The 18,917-nt window shown below is 49.1% G+C and overlaps 1 protein-coding gene and 1 long non-coding RNA gene across 2 annotated transcripts in view; one reads left to right on the forward strand and one right to left on the reverse strand.

Annotated features, from left to right (window-relative positions):
- Nucleotides 1-15,023, forward strand: part of SNX33 (sorting nexin 33) — a 19,189-nt gene extending 4,166 nt beyond the window's left edge. The window contains exon 2 of the mRNA XM_027858336.1: nt 11,708-15,023. Within this exon, the coding sequence (XP_027714137.1) occupies nt 11,708-11,961 (254 nt within the window). The 3' untranslated portion in view covers nt 11,962-15,023. The remainder of the gene's footprint in view (nt 1-11,707) is intronic.
- Nucleotides 15,024-17,050: 2,027 nt separating this feature from the next.
- Nucleotides 17,051-18,036, reverse strand: LOC114039850. The gene is made up of 3 exons (XR_003568711.1): nt 17,818-18,036; nt 17,666-17,731; nt 17,051-17,504 (listed from the first exon to the last, which is right to left on the reverse strand). It is a non-coding gene; the product is annotated as an uncharacterized LOC114039850 (long non-coding RNA).
- Nucleotides 18,037-18,917: the final 881 nt, after the last annotated feature.

Below are 18,917 nucleotides of genomic sequence, written 5' to 3' on the forward strand. Positions count from 1 at the left end.
CTCCGTGTCCTGGAAGCTGGGGGTTAGGGTGGAGGGCCCCAGCCTCTGTGTCCAGGAAGCTGGGGATCTGCACTCTCCACAAACCAGGAGTATTATCTAGGCCAGCTTCACACTCCTTTAGCTTCCACTTTATTCCCATTCTTCTCATCCCTCTTCATTTTCTTCCTCTGCCTTTCTCTGTCCCTTCCCTTCCCTTCTCTTCTTTCCTCTTCCCTCTTTTTCCTTGTTCTCTTTCTCTGTTCCCATCTACTCTTCTCCTCCACTCTCTTCCCTTCTTTCTCCTTCCTGCTTTCTCTCTCTTCCTCCTGTGTTTTTCTTGTCTTTCCTTTTGAGTGCCCCCAATGTGGTACTGTGGAAAGAGTCCTGGATTTGTAGTCAAGAGACCTGGGTTCCAATCCTGGCTCTGGCTACCTCGGTGACCTTGGTCAAGTCACAATCTCTCTAGGCCTATGTCTTTTCTTTTTTTGTTAGGCAGTGGGGTTAAGTGACTTGCCCAGGGTCACACAGCCAGTAAGTGTCAAGTGTCTGAAGCCCGATTTGAACTCAGGTCCTCCTGACTCCAGGGCTGCTTTATCCACTGCACCACTGAGCTGCCCCTCTAGGCCTATTTCCTCAAATTTAAAATAAGGGAGTGGGCCTAGGTAATCTGGAAAGCTGTCTTCTATCTTGACACCTAGGATGCTAGGATTTTTTCTCCTTTCCTATCCTCTCTCCTCCTCCCCCTTTTCCTTTGCCCTTTTCTTTCCCATCTATTTCTCCTTTCCTGTCTTCTCCCACCTCTTCCCTTCTCCTTCCTTTCTCTCTACGCTCTCTTCGTCCACATTCTCCTTCCTTCTTGCCTCATCTTCCTCTCCCCTGTTTCCTCTTCCCCAGGCCTCCTTCCTTTCCCTTTTGCTTTTTTATCCCCCTTTCTTCCTCCCTTTCTCTTCTCTTTTTCCTCTTCCCATCTTCTCTTTCTCTTCCTTCGTTCTCATCTCTCTTCCCCTCAAAGAAGGCTTTCATGATCGAGGGAAGCTGGAACAGGATGGAATGGGGAAGGGAACTGGGCTTCCTTCCTCCTCTTCCCTTTTCCTACTAGAGCTCGGTGGTCTGAGACCGGGGTCAAGGCTTCTACTGAGTTAAGAAGACAAGAGACCTGGGAACTGCTTCCAGATTTGCCACCACTCATTGTGGCGATCTTGGGCAAGCCTTATGCATCTGTGGGCTGAGTTTCTTCGTCTGTAAGATGAGGGTGGACCTAGGTGACCTTTGAGGTTATAGGGCATTGAGGTTCGAGGGACACTAATTACTAGGAAGATGTTGAAGGAAAATAGGGCGAGAATGAGGGACCCCAGAGGTGGAAGCTGTGAGTCTTGTGGCTAGGGTGGTGCTGGGCACAGCCCCGCTATGGACTCAGCTCCAGGCCTGCTCCTTCCTGGGAACAGCCCAGCCATCTCTTCCTGGGGAGTGAGGAGGGAGTGGAAGGAAGGCTTCCTCCCTATCCCCAGAGCAGGGTCAGCCTTTGCAAAGGCACTGCCCTCTTTGAGTTGTTGGTCACTTTCTATTCAGATTAAATCAGCTGGCCAGATGTGACTGAGGAGAGGATAGTATCTCCTGGGATGGTGGGTCCTTGGGGGGATGGGCAGCCAGAAATAAGGCTCTGGGCAGAACTGAGTCTTACAAGGTCACACAAAAGCCTGTGCCTGACCTGGCAAGAGCTGGTTAGACCAGATCTCTGGAGGTTGGTATGTTCCTTGGTGGGGGAGGTTGGGGGTGGGTGGGGGCTGGCTGAGCAGCTGCTTGCGTGAGCTTTCTCTCTCTCTCTCTCTCTTTCTCTCTGTCTCTCTGTGTCTGTCTCTCTTTCTCTCTCTCTGTCCCTTCTTTCTTCTCTTTCTGTCTCTCTCTCCTTTCTGTCTCTGTCTCTCTCCTTTCTGTCTCTGTCTCTCTCCTTTCTCTCTCTTTCTGTCTCTGTCTCTGTCTCTCTCTCCAGGTGAGATCAGAAGCCTTTCTTAGAAGTCTGTTGATTGCTCTCTTTCTAGCCCTGGATCCGCTTGGGAAGGCAGGGGTGTCTCTGGGGATCTCTGGGGCCTCTGAGTTGAGGAGCCAATCTGGGGTAATAGAAAATACTCAGGGCTTGGAGTGAGAAGGGACCTAGGTTTGAGTCCCAGCTCTGACATTTACTAGCTGTGTGACCTTGGGCAAACCAGAGGGCAGACTTCTTAGAGCCTCAGTTTCCTCATCTGGAACGTTGCAATAACACTAACAACAGCAGAACAAAACAACAACAATAATAGTAGTTGTAAGGGAAGTGTTTTGTAAACCGTCAAGCGTTACAGAAATCAGAGCTATTATTATTAGCTTCTGAGGCTGATCCTGTGAAGTCAAGCAGATGATTTAATAATCCACAGTAACTGGGTTCAAGTTGCAGTGGAAAGAAGTCAGGTAAAACCAAATTTCCTGACTACGGGGGTGGTGCCTTTCAGGACGACGCCCGAAGCCCTTCTGCCCTGGCTGTCCGAAGGAGCTCTTGGTCGTAGCCGGTTGGAGAGGGTTAGGCCTCTCTGGGAGCAGGGCAGGCACCAGATGACACCCTGATGTGCTTATGATTTTATGCGTGTTGCTTTACTTAACATCTTCCAGAGGAGGGGCCCCGCAGACGAAGAACCACAACTAGGGGAGTCTAGGCTCAGGACACAGGGAAGAGCTCTCCGGGACAATCCTGACTTCCGGCTCAGGGCTCCCTCCCCTCTGGTGTTGCCTAGCCTGGTAGGGTTACTTTAGACTTTTTGTCTGAGGATCTTTCCCCTTAGGATCCCTTAGGTCCAGAACTTTGGGCCTGTAGCCACTGCCCTGACTTGGGGGACCACCCACTACCTCCCCACATAATAAGCAGTGGGGGAGAGGAGCTTCTCATCTCCAAGGCCCCATTCTCTGGGCCAAGAAAAAAACTTGGGGGAAGAGAGAAACAGAATGGAAGCAGACAGATGGACAGAAAGGTGGGGGAGAGACTGAAGGGAGACAGACAGATGGACAGAAAGGGGGGGAGAGACAGGGGGGAGACAGACAGAGGGAGGGAGGGGGGGGAGAGACAGAAGGGAGACAGAAAGATGGACAGAAAGGGGGGGAGAGACAGAAGGGAGACAGACAGATGGACAAAAAGGGGGGAGAGACAGAAGGGAGACAGACAGATGGACAGAAGGAGGGGAGAGACAGAAGGGAGATGGACAGCAAGGGGGAGAGAGAAGGGAGACAGACAGACAGAAAGGGGGGAAGAGAGATAGAAGGGAGGAGAGGGAGATGGAAAGGGAAAGAGAAAGAGAAAGGCGGGAGGGAAGGTAGAAAGAAGAGAGAGAAAGAAAGAAGGGGAGAAGGAGAGAGAGAAGGGGAGAGAGCTCGAGCACGAGCGTAAGCCAGAATGTGCACTGAGACTTTTCTAGCTTATACCTATCTGGGTTCTGTCTTGGGAGGACCCTTCTCCCCAGGTTTTTTCTGACATCACAGGCAAGGATACACAGGTGGGGTATCCAGCCTGGCTTGTTTTTGTCCAGAAGAAAAGTCTTGAGAGGGTGGGGGTGAGGGGAATGTTGTATTAGGGAGAGCACCCTGCCCTATTAGCCCTGTTTTTCCAGAGAGAGGAAGTACCAGGATCTTGAGCCCCTGGACCCTTGACCCTAGAGCCATCCTGTCCTGCCTATTGTATGACTGGAGTGAGTATATGAAAGGAAGTGTGAGGAAGCCCTCTTTCTAGTCCTTGCCCAGCCTCAGTTTCCTTCTCCGTAAAATGAGGTTATTGGACTAGGTGAAGGTTTTGATCCCCCTCCATGTCTGACATTCTATAATTCTGTATCTGCTAAAACAGTAGCCCTGGGAAGGATTACTCCTCTGACCTCCGAAAAAGGTCAAGCATGATAGGGCTGTCATGGTATCCAGAAGGTCAATAGATCAGGGTCAGTCACTGGGGAAGGTCCCAGGAGGAAAGGGAAGGGGAAGCCTTGGGAATATCGTGACCCAGTCCCCATAGGCCCGACTGCAGCCACATCCAAGGAAAGCGGGTCTGGGGAAGCAGCTAGAGAGGGCTTTGTTGGCCCAGGAGTCCACACCTTCCTTTGCCAGAGGAAGGAAACCAGGCTTAGGCAGGGTGGGAACCTTTGTGGAACTATACCAGTGACTCAGCAGGCTGGGGTCTGGACCTGCCTTCTGGAAAGCAAAAGACTCCGCTTCACTATCCGTCTTCTGCACCAGTGTCAGTAGCCAAGGATGAACCCACAAAAGAGAACCTATGTGTTATGTTACCCATTTTACAGAGAAGAAAACTAAGGCCCAGAAATTCAGATCCCAGGATGGGTTGGCAGTAGGGCTGGGAATCCCTTCAATCTGACACCCTATCATAACTCAGCTCTCCCAAGTAGAGGCAGTTATTGATGCAGTGGATGTAATGCCAGGCCTAGAGTCAGGACGACCAGAGTTCAAATCCCTCCTCAGACACTTATGAACTGTTTGACCCCAGGCAAATCACTTCACCTTTCTTTTCCTCAGTTTCCTCCACTGTAAAAATGAAGATAATAGCCATGGTTGTGAGATGTTTGTAAAGCACTTCATGCAGTGCCTGGTACATAGTAGGTGTATAGTAAGTGAGCTCATTTCCTTCCTTCCTTCCTTACCACTGGACACATTGAGAGCTTAATGTCAGATTTGCATTGAGGAGAAGCCCAGCTCCTGGACCCTCCTTGCAGTTCTTCCTCCTCCCCTTTGTCATCACTTTAAGCCAAATCTTTTGGAGGAACCGGGTCCCTCTTTCTGTGCTTAGCTTTCAGGCTTGTGGTATCCTGTGGAGTCTTAAGATTATTGAATCTGCACTTCCTAGCTGTGTGTCCCTGGGCAAGTCACTTAACCCCGATTGCCTCACACACACACACACACACACACAAAAGATTATTGGATCTGGAAGGGACCAAAGAGATAAATTTAGTCTAAGCCCCAAGAGCAGTCACACCTCTCTGTGTGGGCAGAACCTTATCCTGCCATCTGGCTGCAGTGAGAGCTGGTCTTACTAACTCTTACTGCTCATTTTCTCCCTTCCCCTGCCCATCCCATAAAAAACTCAGCCCTAGATCTGCGCAGTGAGAGATCATGGTTGGGCAGGCTACATGGGCTGGTCTCACTCTTACTGCCCATTTTCTCCATTTCCCTGCCCATCCCATTAAAAAAAACTCAGTCCTAGGTCTTCCCAATCCCTGCCTTCCCCTGCCCTCTGTTTTCACTGCACCCCTGAAATCTTCGTCCATTGTGAGACAGTGGAAAGACTATAGGCTCACAGATTTAGAATTAGAAGAGCCTTGGAGGTCATCTACAGATCTCTGCATGTAGATGGAGGACCTGACTTTGAGTTCTGACTCTTCCACTAAGTGATGTTAGGCCAGTCACTTCACCTTTCAGGCCTCAGCTGTAAAATATGGGAATTGGACTAATGACTCCCAAGGTCTAGATTCTTGGTCCCATGAGCCCATGGTCCTGGATCTCTTCCTGTCATTCTTCCAACATCTTCTCACGCTCACTGAAACTTGGCTTTCCACTGATGACAACCCCGTCTCTCGGCACCGTCTCCAAAACTGGCTGCTCTGTGACCCAGGAGGAGGAGGAGGAGGAGATGTTCCCCACCTCCACTTACCGAGCTTCCCTTTGCCATGGTCGCTCACCTCTGCTTCTTTAATGTTTCTTATCTCCTCCTTGTTGGGGGCCGTCTCTGGACCTTCCGCTCACTCCCCTTCCTCCCCACGTAGGGCATTCCTGGCTTCCAGACTTCTTCTGCATCCCAACCTCCTTTCAAACTCCCAGGCCTCCAAGTTCCTGAAGCTCTTCACTCCAGCTGCTCCAGCTTCTGTTCTCCAATCTCCCCAATGCTCAACCCCACAGGAGTGGCCATACCTTAGATATCTCCTTCCCCAACCAGCCGTGCCAGCCCTGCCCTACCATTGGACTGAATATGCCCCAGGCACCGGAATTCCTGGTTATGGCTCTGTCTCCTTATCTAGAAGAGTAATGTCATTACAGATGCATTAAGATGGAGGCTATCCTATTTATTTTATTTTTAATTTTTACTTTTTAATTAATTTATTTTTGGTTTTCAACATTCACTTCCATAAACTTTTGAGTTTTAAATTTTCTCCACTTCCCTCCCCTCCCCCTTCCCCAAAATGGCATGCAATCTGATATAGGCTCTACATATACATTCTTATTGAACCAATTTTCACATTAGTCATGTTAAAGAAGAATTAGAACAAATGGGAGGAACCACAAGAAAGAAAAAACAAAACAAAAATAGAGCAAATAATATGCTTCTATCTGCATTCAGCCTCCATAGTTCTTTCTTTGGATGTGGATAACATTTTCCATCCTGAGTCTTTTGGACTTGTCTTAGATCCTTGCATTGCTGAGAAGAGCTAAGTCTATCAAAGTCAGTCATCACACAATGTGGCTGTTTCTGTGTACAATATTCTCCTGGTTCTGCTCACTTCACTCAGCATCAGTTCATGTAAGTCTTTCCAGGTTTTTCTGAAGTCCTCCTGCTCATTATTTCTTACAGCACAATAGTATTCCGTTATATATTTTTTATTTTTTCTGAGGCAGTTGGGGTTAAGTGACTTGCCCAACATCACATAACTAGGAAATGTCAAGTATCTGAAGCCGGGTTTGAACTCAGGTCCCCCTGACTCCAGGGCCAGTGCTCTATCCACTGCACCACCTAGCTGCCTCTATCCTATTTATTTTTAAAAATGTTTTATTGATGTCTTTTGATCACAACCGCTTTCCCACTCCCTTACAGATGGAACCCTTTCTTTGTGTCAAAGAAAAACGATCGAGGGGCAGCTAGGTGGATAGAACACCGGCTCTGGAGTCAGGAGGACCTGAGTTCAAATCCTGCCTCAGACCAAACACTTGACACTTACTAGCTGTGTGACCCTGGGCAAGTCACTTAACCTCAATTGCCTAAAATTAAAAAAAAAAAGAAAAGAAAAGCAATCAGAAACATTGCATACAGGAACCTTGTTGGGCAGTGTTTACACTAGTCTGTCTCTGTAGTCTTCCACCTCTCTGCCAAGAGGGAGAAGTATGAGCAGCGGAAAAATTAATGAAGAACCTTATAGAAGAGATAATGAAACATTCTTCCCAGTAGCGATCTTCTCATTTATTTTGTAGAAGTCATTGTGGAGGGGCAGCTAGGTGGTGCAGTGGATAGAGCTCTGGCCTTGGAGTCAGGAAGACCTGAGTTCAAATCCGGCCTCAGACACTTGACACTTAACTAGCTGATCCTGGGCAAGTCACTTAACCCCTATTGCCTCACCAAAAAGCAAAAAAAAAAAAAAGGCATTGTGGCTATTCTCTTGGTTCTGCTGTTTCATATCTCATAGGTCTTCTCTGACTGTATCATCTTCATCATTTCTTCCTGCACAATAATATTCCATTACACTCACGTTTGTTATTGTTGCTCTTCAGTGTTTCCAGTTGTGTCCAACTCTCTGTGACCCCATTTGGGGTTTTCTTGGCCAAGATACTGCAGTGGTTTGCGTTTCCTTCTCCGTTGCATTCATATATCGTAATTTATTCAGGTGTCCCTCAAGCCATGGGTGCCTTTGAAGCAGTCAGGGTACAAGGGTCCCAGCAAAAGTCCTGGGTAAAGTAGAGGCTGGCTTTTGAGTTTGAGTTTCCCTGGCTGTCTCAACTAGCAAGATGACCGGGATCTAGTCCTAGCTATGCCCTTGATTCCTTCTGAAACCAGGCAACATTTTCTTCCCCTCCTGTAGAAAGTCATCTGTGCAGTACATTTTGAGGGGCATTAGGGTGATCTGGAGGTGGGAGCTCCTTGGGCCCCAGGATCTCTCTCTAAATATCTCTTACTTGTCCAAAGATCTGAAGTTTCACACTTTAAAAAATCTTCCTGGGCCAGCCAGGTGGTGCACCAGCCCTGGAGTAGGGAGGATCTGAGTTCAAATCTGGCATCAGACACTTACTAACTGTGTGATCCTGGGCAAGTCACTTAACCCTGGTTGCCTCCAAAAAAAAAAAAAGTTTTCCTTGTGCCCAATTTGTGTCTAACTCTGTGCCAGGCTGTGAGGGGGACAGGAGGAGAAGATACAGAGTCTCCCCTAGGGAGCTTCCAGTCTGGTTGGGCAGATGGGCCTTATATGTATTGAACAGGATTCAATGCTAAACTGTGGTTCAGAGAGAAATCCTTGTGGGCTAGAGTAATCTTCTTCCGTAGAGGAATGGAGCTTTAAGGTTGACCTGAAGGATTCGGATGGAGAGGGAAGGACATTCCTAGCAAGGGACATAGCCCAAGAAAGTGCTCAAAGTCAAAAATGAATAGGACTCATGCAGGGCGTAAAGAAGAGACCAGGCTGCCTGGACGAGATGAGGTGTGAGGAGGAGAAACAGGGCAGTGGGAATGAGAAGGGATGAGGCTGACTGTTGGGTGGGCCTTAAGTTAGGGTCTTCAGAAGGCCCCCACTGGGGGCAAATCATAGGATCAGAAAGCAAGGGCAGACAGGGACCTCAGGATCACTAAGTACAATCTCTTTATTTTACGGTTGAAGAAACTGAGGCCCAGGGAGGTGAAAAGACATGTCCATAGTCAGAGTTGGGATTTGAACCTGGGTCCTCTAACTTCCTTGGCCACTGCTCATTCTACTGCCCCACACAATGACCCAGTAGCACGTGGTGAGAGCAGGAACACAGCAGAGGAAGGAAGTGTTAAGTTGGGTAGGGCATAGCAGCTTGGTGGCATGAACAACTCTGGCATTTTTCAGTTCATAAAGTAGTCTCACAGGAACCATGTGAGGCAGATTGCGCAGGTATGGTTATCCCCATTTTATAGATGAAGGAACTGAGACTGAGAGATGTCGATTCCCCTGCTCAGGGTCATACAGCCAGTGAGTGGCTCCTGACTCCCAAGGACTAGGTGCTCTTCCTACCAGACCCCACTGCCTCCCAGGTTTACACTGGGCTATTAAGTTTGGCATCAACTCACTGGCCCTATACTGAGTCTGCACTTTTCATCCTGCCATTCAAAACCTTCTACCAACAGGACCCACTTACTCTTCCAGCCTCATTTCCCATGATTCCTTTATGTGCACCCACTAGTCCATGCATACATTCAATCAATAAACATTTATTAAGCACCTACTATAGGTCAGGCACTGTGCTAAGGCTTGAGACAGAAATGCAAAAGTGAGACAGTTCTTGCCCTCAAGGAGCTTACTTTAACAACTGGGGGAGAAAGAGAAGGGGGCAGTCCTTAAGCATTAAACTGAACCAGAGACAAGGAAGGAGAAGATTTCAGCAATGGGGGATATCCTGTTAGAGCCCTCTGACAGCTCCCTTCACCATTGGAAGTTCCTTAAAGGCAGGGACAGGGTTCGATTTCATTTTTGTACCCTCAATACCTTGCATATAGATGGAACTTAATAATTGTTTATTGAATTGAATTTACAAAAGCCCTAGCTCAAGCCCCACCACCTCCAGGAAGCCTTCCTTGACCACTCCAACCAAGCCTCACTGAGCTCCTGCTCCCTGTCTCCACACATTGGCACTTTGGGCCCACGGTGTTGTGTTCTAACCCTTGTCCAAATCCTGGCTCTAAGCCTAACTTATTGTTCAAGCTTTCTCTCTCCAGCGAGACTATAAGCCTCCTAAAGGCAGAGACTTTTTTGCCTCCCCTTCCTGCTGTACACATAGTAGGTACTCAACAGGTCATCATATACTAGAACAGAAGGGGACCTCTGGGTTTTAGGTAGCCCCTCCCTCACCAAACCATCCATCTCTGCATTCACAGTAAGGGCTGTCCAGCCTTCATGTGAAGACCTTCAGAAACGGTGAACTGGCTTCCTTGTCAAGCAGCATGTTTCATTTTTGGAAAGCTATTTCTTAGGAAATGTTTCCTCATATTTGTAGAATCCTAGAACCCCAGAGATGGAAGGGAACAAAGAGTTGGTCAAGTCTGGCTCCTTCATAATGTGTGAAATCACCTCTACCATGCCCTGGTCAGTGTAGTCATCTAGCTTCTACTTTTAGCCCTCCAGAGATGGGGAACTCATTACTCCCAGAGACAGCTTGTTGCACTTTTGGACAGCTCTCTTAGGAAATTTGTCCTTTTATTGAACCAAAATCTCTCTCTTTGTAACTTTTCTCCATTGGTCCTTTTCCTGGCATCTGAGGCTAGGCAGAACAAATCTAATCTTTTTTCCAAATGTCAAGCCCTCAAATGCTTGAAACTATCTCCCCCACCCCACTGCCCCCATCTGTCTTTTCTCTGCCTAAGCATCCCATTACCTTCATGCAGCATCATTTCCGTGACTGTGTGACCATGGCCAACTCAAATGTAACACCTCTGAGCCTTAGCTTCCCAATCAGAAAGATGAGGATCACCACTGGTGTTACCACCTCATGGAATTGTTGTGAGGGTAACATAAGACAAAGGATGGAAAGTACTTAGCAAGCACCAAAGCAATGTCTGAATATTATTTTGTTATCGTCACTATTATCATACAGGCCGATTGCCTCATTGTACGGATGAGGAAACTGAGACCTAGAAAGGGAAAGTTGCTGGCCCTTGGCTAGTAGCTAGTAAGCAGGAGAGCTGGAACGTGAATCCAGTTCTTTTCAAATGCCGTTGCTCTTTCCAATGTCCCATGATTCCTCCCCATCACCTTCCTCTTCTGGAATAATATATAATAATATATTAATACAATAACATTACAATATATTAATATAACATATAACAATGTATTAAATTTTCAGTCTTTTTCAGTTGGGTCTGACTCTTTGTGACCCCATTTATAATTCTGCTAAAGCGGACTAGTGTTCTAAGTATATATAAGGGCAGGTAGGAAAATAGACAAGAGAAGATAGTACCTCACTGGGGAGAGATTTTTCATTTTGAACCAGACCTGTGATTTCCTCTTTGTCTACCAAAGCAGATAGGTGACTTCTCTGCTTCTTACAATCTTAGAGACTTGCCCGGGCACTAAGAGGTTAAATGAGCTGTCCAGGGTCACGCCATCAGTAGCATCAGGGGCTGGGTTTGAACGCAGCTCCTCCCTGACTTTGAGGCCAGCTCCAAATCCATCACACCTGGCTGTGCCTGGGGCTAGGCAAGGGGAACATGCTGGTTGCCTGTGAATATTTGTAGGGCAGAGGATTAGACTCACTCTGCTTGGCCCTGACGGGGCAGACTTGGCTGTCTGGAAGGAAAAACTTCCGTAGAACTCTTCTCAAGTGAGTAGGTTCCCTTTGACTGGAGGTCTCCAGGCAGAGAGAGTTGGGACAGCGAGCCACTCATTGGGAATTCTCTCTCAAGTTTGAGTTCACTAAACTGAGGTCTCTGAAGTTTCCCTTCCAGCTCTTGAGGCTCTGGGACTATTTCACAGTGTATGCTTTGGCTCTTCAAAAGCTTCCAAATACAAGGTCTGAGCAGAAGGAAACGAAATCCACAGCTAAAACATTCCTGAGAACGTTTTGGCTCAGAAAATGCTATTTGTATGCTCTGTGGGCATAGACGGGACTGGCAGATCCCACTCGCAGCAGGATCTGAGGGGATGAGGGCATAGGAACCTTCCCATCAAATCACAGCCCGTCTCTCGAGCCCCCAGTCTGTCTGGGAAGATAAGAGCTGATTGTGCACGCAGGCCAGATTCAAAGTTTCCACTCCTCTCTCCACTCTCATGGGGTCCAGGTGCCTTTGCCAAGGTCAAAGAGAGCCAACGCATGAGCGACGAGGGCAAGATGGACCAGGACGAGGCCGACGGGATCCGCAAGCGCTGCCGTGTGGTGGGCTTCGCCCTACAGGCCGAGATGAACCATTTCCACGAGCGCCGGGTGCTGGACTTCAAGCACATGATGCAGTCCTACCTACGGCAGCAGATTCTCTTTTACCAGCGGGTCAGCCAGCAACTGGAGCAGACCTTGCGCATGTACGACAGCCTCTAACCCTGTCCCCTGTGCCTCTCCTGCTGAGCCTCTGCTCCAGCCTTCCCCTCCCCCAGTGCAGTTCTCAGCAGCACAGACGTCTGCTCAGGTGTAGAGAGAGAGCCTCCGGGGGCTTCCGGAGTCCCAATTTCCCCTGTCCCTTTGGCATGGTTAACCAGTCCCTCTGCCCCTCTCCTTTGTAGGTGTATGTTCGCCCAGGGGTGATCTGACTTCATGGCATGGGTGTAAAGGAGATCAGTCCCCTCCTGGGAGGCTCGCACAGTGACTGCCCTGGTCCCCAGTTAGAGCAGGGCCCATCTCTCCCTGCTTTGAAAAAGGGAACGAGAGTAGGGTGAGAGCGATCTGGTTTTCAGTTTTGAGTGACCCGACTTCCTCATCATTAGAAGTGGGAACAGAGGCAGATAGGGGAGGGAGCCTGTGGAGATTAGAAGTGGGAGCAGAGGCAGATAGGGGAGGGAGCCTGTGGAGACCAAAGGCCGTGGTGGCCTAGAGAGAGAACCCAGGAGAGCCTAGTTCCCCGGCCCTAAATCCTTACCTGAACAAAATGATGGGACCTGGTGAAGCAGGGTCATTGCTAGACATCCCTGGATAGGGTTATGGGGCAAATCCAAGCATCCCCTTCTTTCTGCTGAAAACCTTAGGGCTTCTTCACCTGTCTTCCCCCTGAACCACAGCCACTGTCTACTCATGGCACGGATTCTGGACGACGGCTTCCCTTTGTGATGGGGAATCTAGCCAAAGCCCAGAGGAGGGATGAAGACTGGGGGCTGAGAAAGCTGCCCGGTCTCTAACTCTTCCTTTTTGTAGTCCTGTTCCCGCTGGCCAATGGGTCAGGGGACACTGCAATCCCTCCTAACACCAGGCCCCTTGGTGGGGTTTTGCCAGGGGCCCCTAAGGCCCAGGTGAGGTCTGTCCCTGGTTTGACTCCATCCTTCTTCTCACCTCCCAACCCCCCAAGGTTGTGAGGCCCCCTGTGGGAGCTGCCTGGGCACTAGCCCCGATCGACATGCTTGGCGGTCCTCTGCACCCTGAACCCATGCTCCATACCCATAGATAACCCTGGCTCATACTCTGGAACTGAACTTCCCTGATATTTGTGCCCACCAGCATATAACCCACGGGATCAGAGCCCAGATAGCATAGATTCCACAAGGCCTTAAAAGACCCCTTGAGTGCCTTTTGATCCCCTTAAACCTCAAGCATGGAGAGAAGCTGCCAGCTCTGCCTGCTGGTGAATGGAAGAGAATCTGTGGGACAGAAGGGAGAACAGGGGAGCTCAGCTCCCCTCAGAGCCCTCCTGGTGCCCATCCCCTCTTCTCGCACGCACTGTGATGCCAGCCTGGCGTCCCCAAGGTCTGGCAGAGATGGCTCTGGTCGTTGTTTACATCCCAGTGGGAGCTGCCCACATACCCTGTAGGTTTTGGGGGGGTGGAGAGGGGGGAGGGGTGCTGCCTGACCGTGGCCACACAGGCAGATGTGGGCCATGGCTTGGGGCGCCCCTGTAGGCCTCAGACAGCCCCTCTCGCTTTTTGTTTTTTTTTTTCTCAAAAGAACTTTTACAATTAAAACAGCAGAGTTACATTTTTTCCTAAGTGTTGCCCTCTTCCTCAGTCCCTCTGCTGATAGATCAGTGTGGGAGCTAGAGAAGGGATGGAAGGGAGGGGGAGAGATGGGGCACAAAAGTGCCCTTCTCTGGCAGTAGTGGCTCATGCTTTGGTTTCTGGAGTGGGTAGCAGAATCAGTCAGCTCCGCAGGGAGGAAGGAGATTGGGAAGGAAGGGAATGGATCCTCTTCGTGCCTGTGTGAGAGAAGCCTATGGCCCTGGGTCCAGTCCCTCCCCCAACCACGGAGATAAAATGGGCTCTCTGGCCGGATTTGCAGGGAGGGAAGGGCGAAAGATTAGGAAACAGTCAAAATCCATGGGGTCAATTCATTTTATTGGGGGCCACCGTATTCAGCTACACTTTGAAGGAGACAAGAAGATTCGAGCCTCGGATCTTGGCCTCAAGGTCGATGTCCAGTTGGGGGGGTGTATGAAACATTTTGGAGAACGGTACAAGATGGCTCGCTGTATGTGGTACCAGGCCTGTGGCTGAACAGACACATAGAAGTGTGGCAGGAGGAGTTCCAGCTTTGCCATTCATTACTCTGATAACCTTGGATCAGTCACTCTTGGCCTCAGTTTCTTTATTTGTCAAGTGCAAGGGGCCTTATTTCTAAGCATCTTCGAGCTAAAGGAACTGGGATTATACAGGTGCCTTGAGGACTGCAGATTGACACATGTGGAGCTAGAAGGAAATCTCAAAGGGTGTCCAACCCTCTCATTTTATGGGTGAGAAAGCTGAGGCCCAGGGAGGTTGTGATTTGCCAGAGTTACCCTGGTAGTAGAGGCCAAAGAAGAGGAAGATAGTATGGATTGGCTTCTTGGAGGGGTAGGGCTTGAGCTGGCCCCTCAACAATGAATTCAGTTTGGCTAGGCACAGGGGAGGGGACTCCAGGCTGGGATATGGTATAAAGAATGGAGGCTGGGGTGGGCAAGGAGGGAGATTATAAAGGGGAACTGGCATTGTGCTGTCAGCCTCTAATAGGAAAGATGGAGCTTCTTTTCCATTAAACAAATGAAAAACTAAGAGCTTTCTTTGCTCCATGCTGACGTTACAAACATTAAAAAAAAAAATCAAACAGTTCCTGGCCCCAGGGAAAAGGGGATATGCCATGAGCTCAGATGGGCATAATATACGGTGTAGGGTGTAATTGGAGCAAGTTTGAGGAAAGATCACCCTTTGAGCTGGGAAGGAGGGGGAATGTGGAATGGCTTGGGGGCTGGGCAGCCACCGGAGCTGAGCCTCGATATGAAACAGAAAAAGATCTGGATGGGGGGTGGTCATTGAACTTGGTTCCAAGTTATCAGCTCAGCCACGGCTAGTTCCCTGTGTCACCATGGCTAAGTCATTTAACTTCCCGGTGTCCCTTGTTTTCCACCCCCGAAATGAGGGGGTGGATTTCTGGAGGAATGTGGGACCCAGAATGGGAAAGGGTGAATATAGTGGTTCCCAAAGGAAGCCAGGACATTTCTGGAGTGATTCCCGGCGGCCCCACTTCGAAATTAAACCATTTGGGATTTTCCAAGAAATCCACCCACCCCTCTCCATGCTCAGCACAGTTCCTGGCACATAGTTAGCATTTAATAAATGCTTGGTATCCTCCTCCATCCCCCTTTCCCTTCTGGACTACACTTCTGCCTGCGCGGAGCTGGAGTGGGGGCGGGGTGGGCTGGTGGCAATGAGGTCATCCTCCTGGCCGGCTCCGGGGCCTCGTCACGTGGCGGAGACAGATGTGCTGAGCCCTGGGGACTGCAGTCGCTGGCCCCATCGGCCTTTCTCTGGCTCTCAGTGGAAAACAATGACCGGCCTCTCTCTCTCTTTCCCGGCCGGGGCTGGGGGCGGGGAGGGAAGACAGGGACCAGGGATGGGGCTGCGGAGAGGACTGAACCGGGAAGGGCCCCCGGCTGTTGGGTGTAATTTTAGGACGATGCTGAGTGTGGGCCTTTATGACACCCCTCCCATCCCCACGTGGCTCCAGGGGGATGGGAGAAGGCCAGGCATGGTGGAAGGACAGACTGACTCCTGGTTCCTGGCCTGGTATTCCCCTCCACCCCAACCCTCAGAGATGGTCCTATGCCAGGAATGGATGGAGAGAAGGACTTCACTGGCTTATGGGAGGAGTCCCTAGAACCAGCCTGCTCCGCCCCCGTGGGGTCAGCCAATCGCCAGGCTATCGTGCTCTCCCCCCCCCCAAAAAAACATACTGACACATCGACAAAGCCCACGTCCTCACAAATCCAGAAACACACATAGGCAAACCCGACCTGAGAAGTTCTTTGATCTTGAAATTCTAATGCGCAGTAACATTACACACAATCATAACCACATCCACTTTTCTGGGACTTACGTACCCTCTCGATCTCCCCACCCCCACCCCCACCCTGCTCCCCAAGTGACAGCAGTCGGCCAGTCCTCAGTGACTTACCGCACAGTCACTATCATGCACCTATAAGGCTCAGGTGTGACATTGTTTATCACAGAAGCCCCTTCCTCCATTCTGTATCTCAGATTTAGAGTGGGAAGGGGCGTTGGGGCCCAACTCTTTCATTTTACAGATGAGGAAACTGAGGCCTATTTAAGTTATAACTTGCTTAAGATCACACAGGATGGGGTGGAGAGCAGATGTTTAGGCTAACACTGCAGCTCATTGGAGGTCCCTCTCCTGAGCCTGACCCCATTCACCCCAGAGCACAAAGCCTGCTCGAAGGAACACCTGAGCCGCCGCGGGGAGGGGATGCTTTTCGGCAAGAAGGCTCCAATCCCTTCTCCCCTCCCTTGGCTCTCTCCAGCACGAGTCGGATCTGTGGGGTGATCGGGCCTTGCCTAGACCTGTCCCGAGTGCCAGGGTGACTCTCAGGAAGTGTTCGTTCCTTTGTGCCAGGTTCCTCTCTCCGCCCTGCCGGCACCCCAGGGGCGTGCCTTTGGAATGATTTTCACCCTCCCCACCAAAAACAAACAAACAAAAAAACAGCCTTCCAGGAATCTCCCGAATCCAGCCCCGAGACACAAAAAGAGGAGAAAACACAGGCGAGAAGCCACCCAAAACAATGCCGGGGTGGGGGCAGGGACAACGTGGTTCTGATTAACATTCCCGGCGCTGCTTCAGAGTATGTGAGGACTTGGGGCCCGCCCTGCCCCAGCCCTCACTTTTCCCTCTGCTGACTCAGCCCTCCCCGAACCGCCAGGCCTGACCTCCTCCCCAGACAGACCACGCCCCCTGCCCCCATTCACCTGTTGCCCCATTCCCACCCCAGCCAATTCCAGACCTCAGGACCTTAATGAAGGAGTGGGGAAACCCCCTCCCCCAACCAATCATGGGAGGAAAAAAACAAAACAAAAGTGCGTATCCTACTCTTCTAGAGCTGTCCAGAAAAGTAAAGAATCTCGGACACAGAGCAGAATGATTGCTTAGGGAAAGAGAGGTTTGTGACGTCCCAAATAATTTCATATGAAACCGCCTTTTGTAATGCTGTCATAAAGCTGGACATTTTATTTAAGGAAATAGGTTGACAAATTGGAAAAATTCTCCAGAGAGGGAAACCAGGGTGGAGAGGAAGGCCCTGAGGATCTATTTGTTGAAGAAACTGGAGGCTGTTTAGTCTGGAGAAGGGAAGGAGTTAAAGAGGACATGAGAACTGCGTGCCAGTATTTTCAAGGTCATTACCCAGAAGAACCAGTAACTTTTTCTGCTTGTCCCAGGACCCTCCCCTCCCCCTCCCCCACAAGGGGCATTAGAAGCAATGGTTAGAAAAGGCCAAATTAGGCTGTTTAGAAGGAAAAATGGAAAAATGGAATGGGTTGATCAGGAAATTGATGGGCTTCCCCTCCCTGGGGGTCTTCAGGTAACAACTGGATGACCACTTGTCAGGAGGCAGACTGTGGAGAGGAATCTTTTTGGACCCCTTAAGTCCTTTCCATCTGAGCTTCTGGGCTCCTCTTCTGTTTAAATAAGAATAAACTTGTATAACACAAGCCCTTGAATACCCCCTCACCCATCTTTATCGACCTATAGTTTCCCAGCACTCAGTGCAGTTTTAAGCTTTAATGACCTAGGTCAGTTCTGCACAACTACCCAATTTTTCAGAGGGATGGTTGATCACCTCTGCACAGAAGGGAAGAGAAAGGCACATTTTCTCAACTCTCTACCTCAGTTTAAACGATGGAACCTGAAAAATGGGTAACAGATAATGGTCATCATCATTTCCTTGTTATTGTTATTCTAAAATGTTTTTATAAGCTTAAATAGCTTTACCTGGCACTGAAACTTTTGGAGACATACAATATTTTGTTTTTGCATCATGTTCATTTCCAAATATGCTCCTATCCTCAATCCAACAAGCCAAACCTTGTAACAAAGTATAAACAAAGGGGAAAAAAATCAATTCAGCTAAACCAATCAACATATTAATTGTTTCTAAAAGTATATGCAACGTTGCACACCCATAGTCCACTACCTCAGCAAAGAAAAGTAGGAAGTATAAACTTTTTTCTGAAGCACTTTCCTGTACATTCTTCTCTTTAATTCATCCTGCCACCCCTGGGAAATAAAAAGAATGTAATTACTTTCCTTCTCTTACTGGTAAAGACCAGATTGGGAAATTGATTTCATCCTGTGCCCCAAAGTAATAAGAAACATAATTTTCTAGGAAACCTAGGATCTCTAGAGGGTATGTGGTTCTGTGAGACTAGAACTAGCTCTGGGGTCAGAAGCCCTGGATTCAAATATCACTTCTAGTTCATACTATCCATGTAACACGAGGCAAGTCATTTAATATCAGTTTCCTTATCTGTAAAAGTCAATGTAGTCCTTGACAGTGAATGATCTCTATGGGGACGGTGGGTACATAGGAGTAATAGGAAAAAATAGCTTGGAAAACACAGGTCAGGATTAGAAATGAAAGAGGCTCCAAACTTCCTGGGGAAGGTGTTAGGCACTCATTGTGAGCATTGAATGACATCACACACACAAGAAAATGAAATTGGCTATATTTAAACAAGAGGAAGCAACTGTGAAAAGCAGAATGGTGTAGTAGAGTCAAAGAGCCTGGGTTCAAATCCTGGCTTTGCTATTTGCTGCCTGAGTGACCATGGGCAAGTACCTTCCACTCTCTGAGCCTGAGTTTCCTCCTCTATAAATGAAAGTGTCAGACCAGTTGATCAATGATTTATGAATATATTATCTCACTCGGTGCTCACAACAATCTTGGGAGAGAGAAAGTTGTATTATGTTCTCCATTTTACAGTTGAGGAAACTGAGACAGATGGGTCAAGTGACTAGCCCATACGGCTAGTGTCTGAAGCCCAGTGCTTTAGCCACTGGGCCACCAAACACCACTCTGAATCAGTGATCTA

This window comes from Vombatus ursinus, unplaced genomic scaffold (assembly GCF_900497805.2).
Source record: "Vombatus ursinus unplaced genomic scaffold, bare-nosed wombat genome assembly UNPS02000749.1, whole genome shotgun sequence".
NCBI lineage: Eukaryota > Metazoa > Chordata > Mammalia > Diprotodontia > Vombatidae > Vombatus > Vombatus ursinus.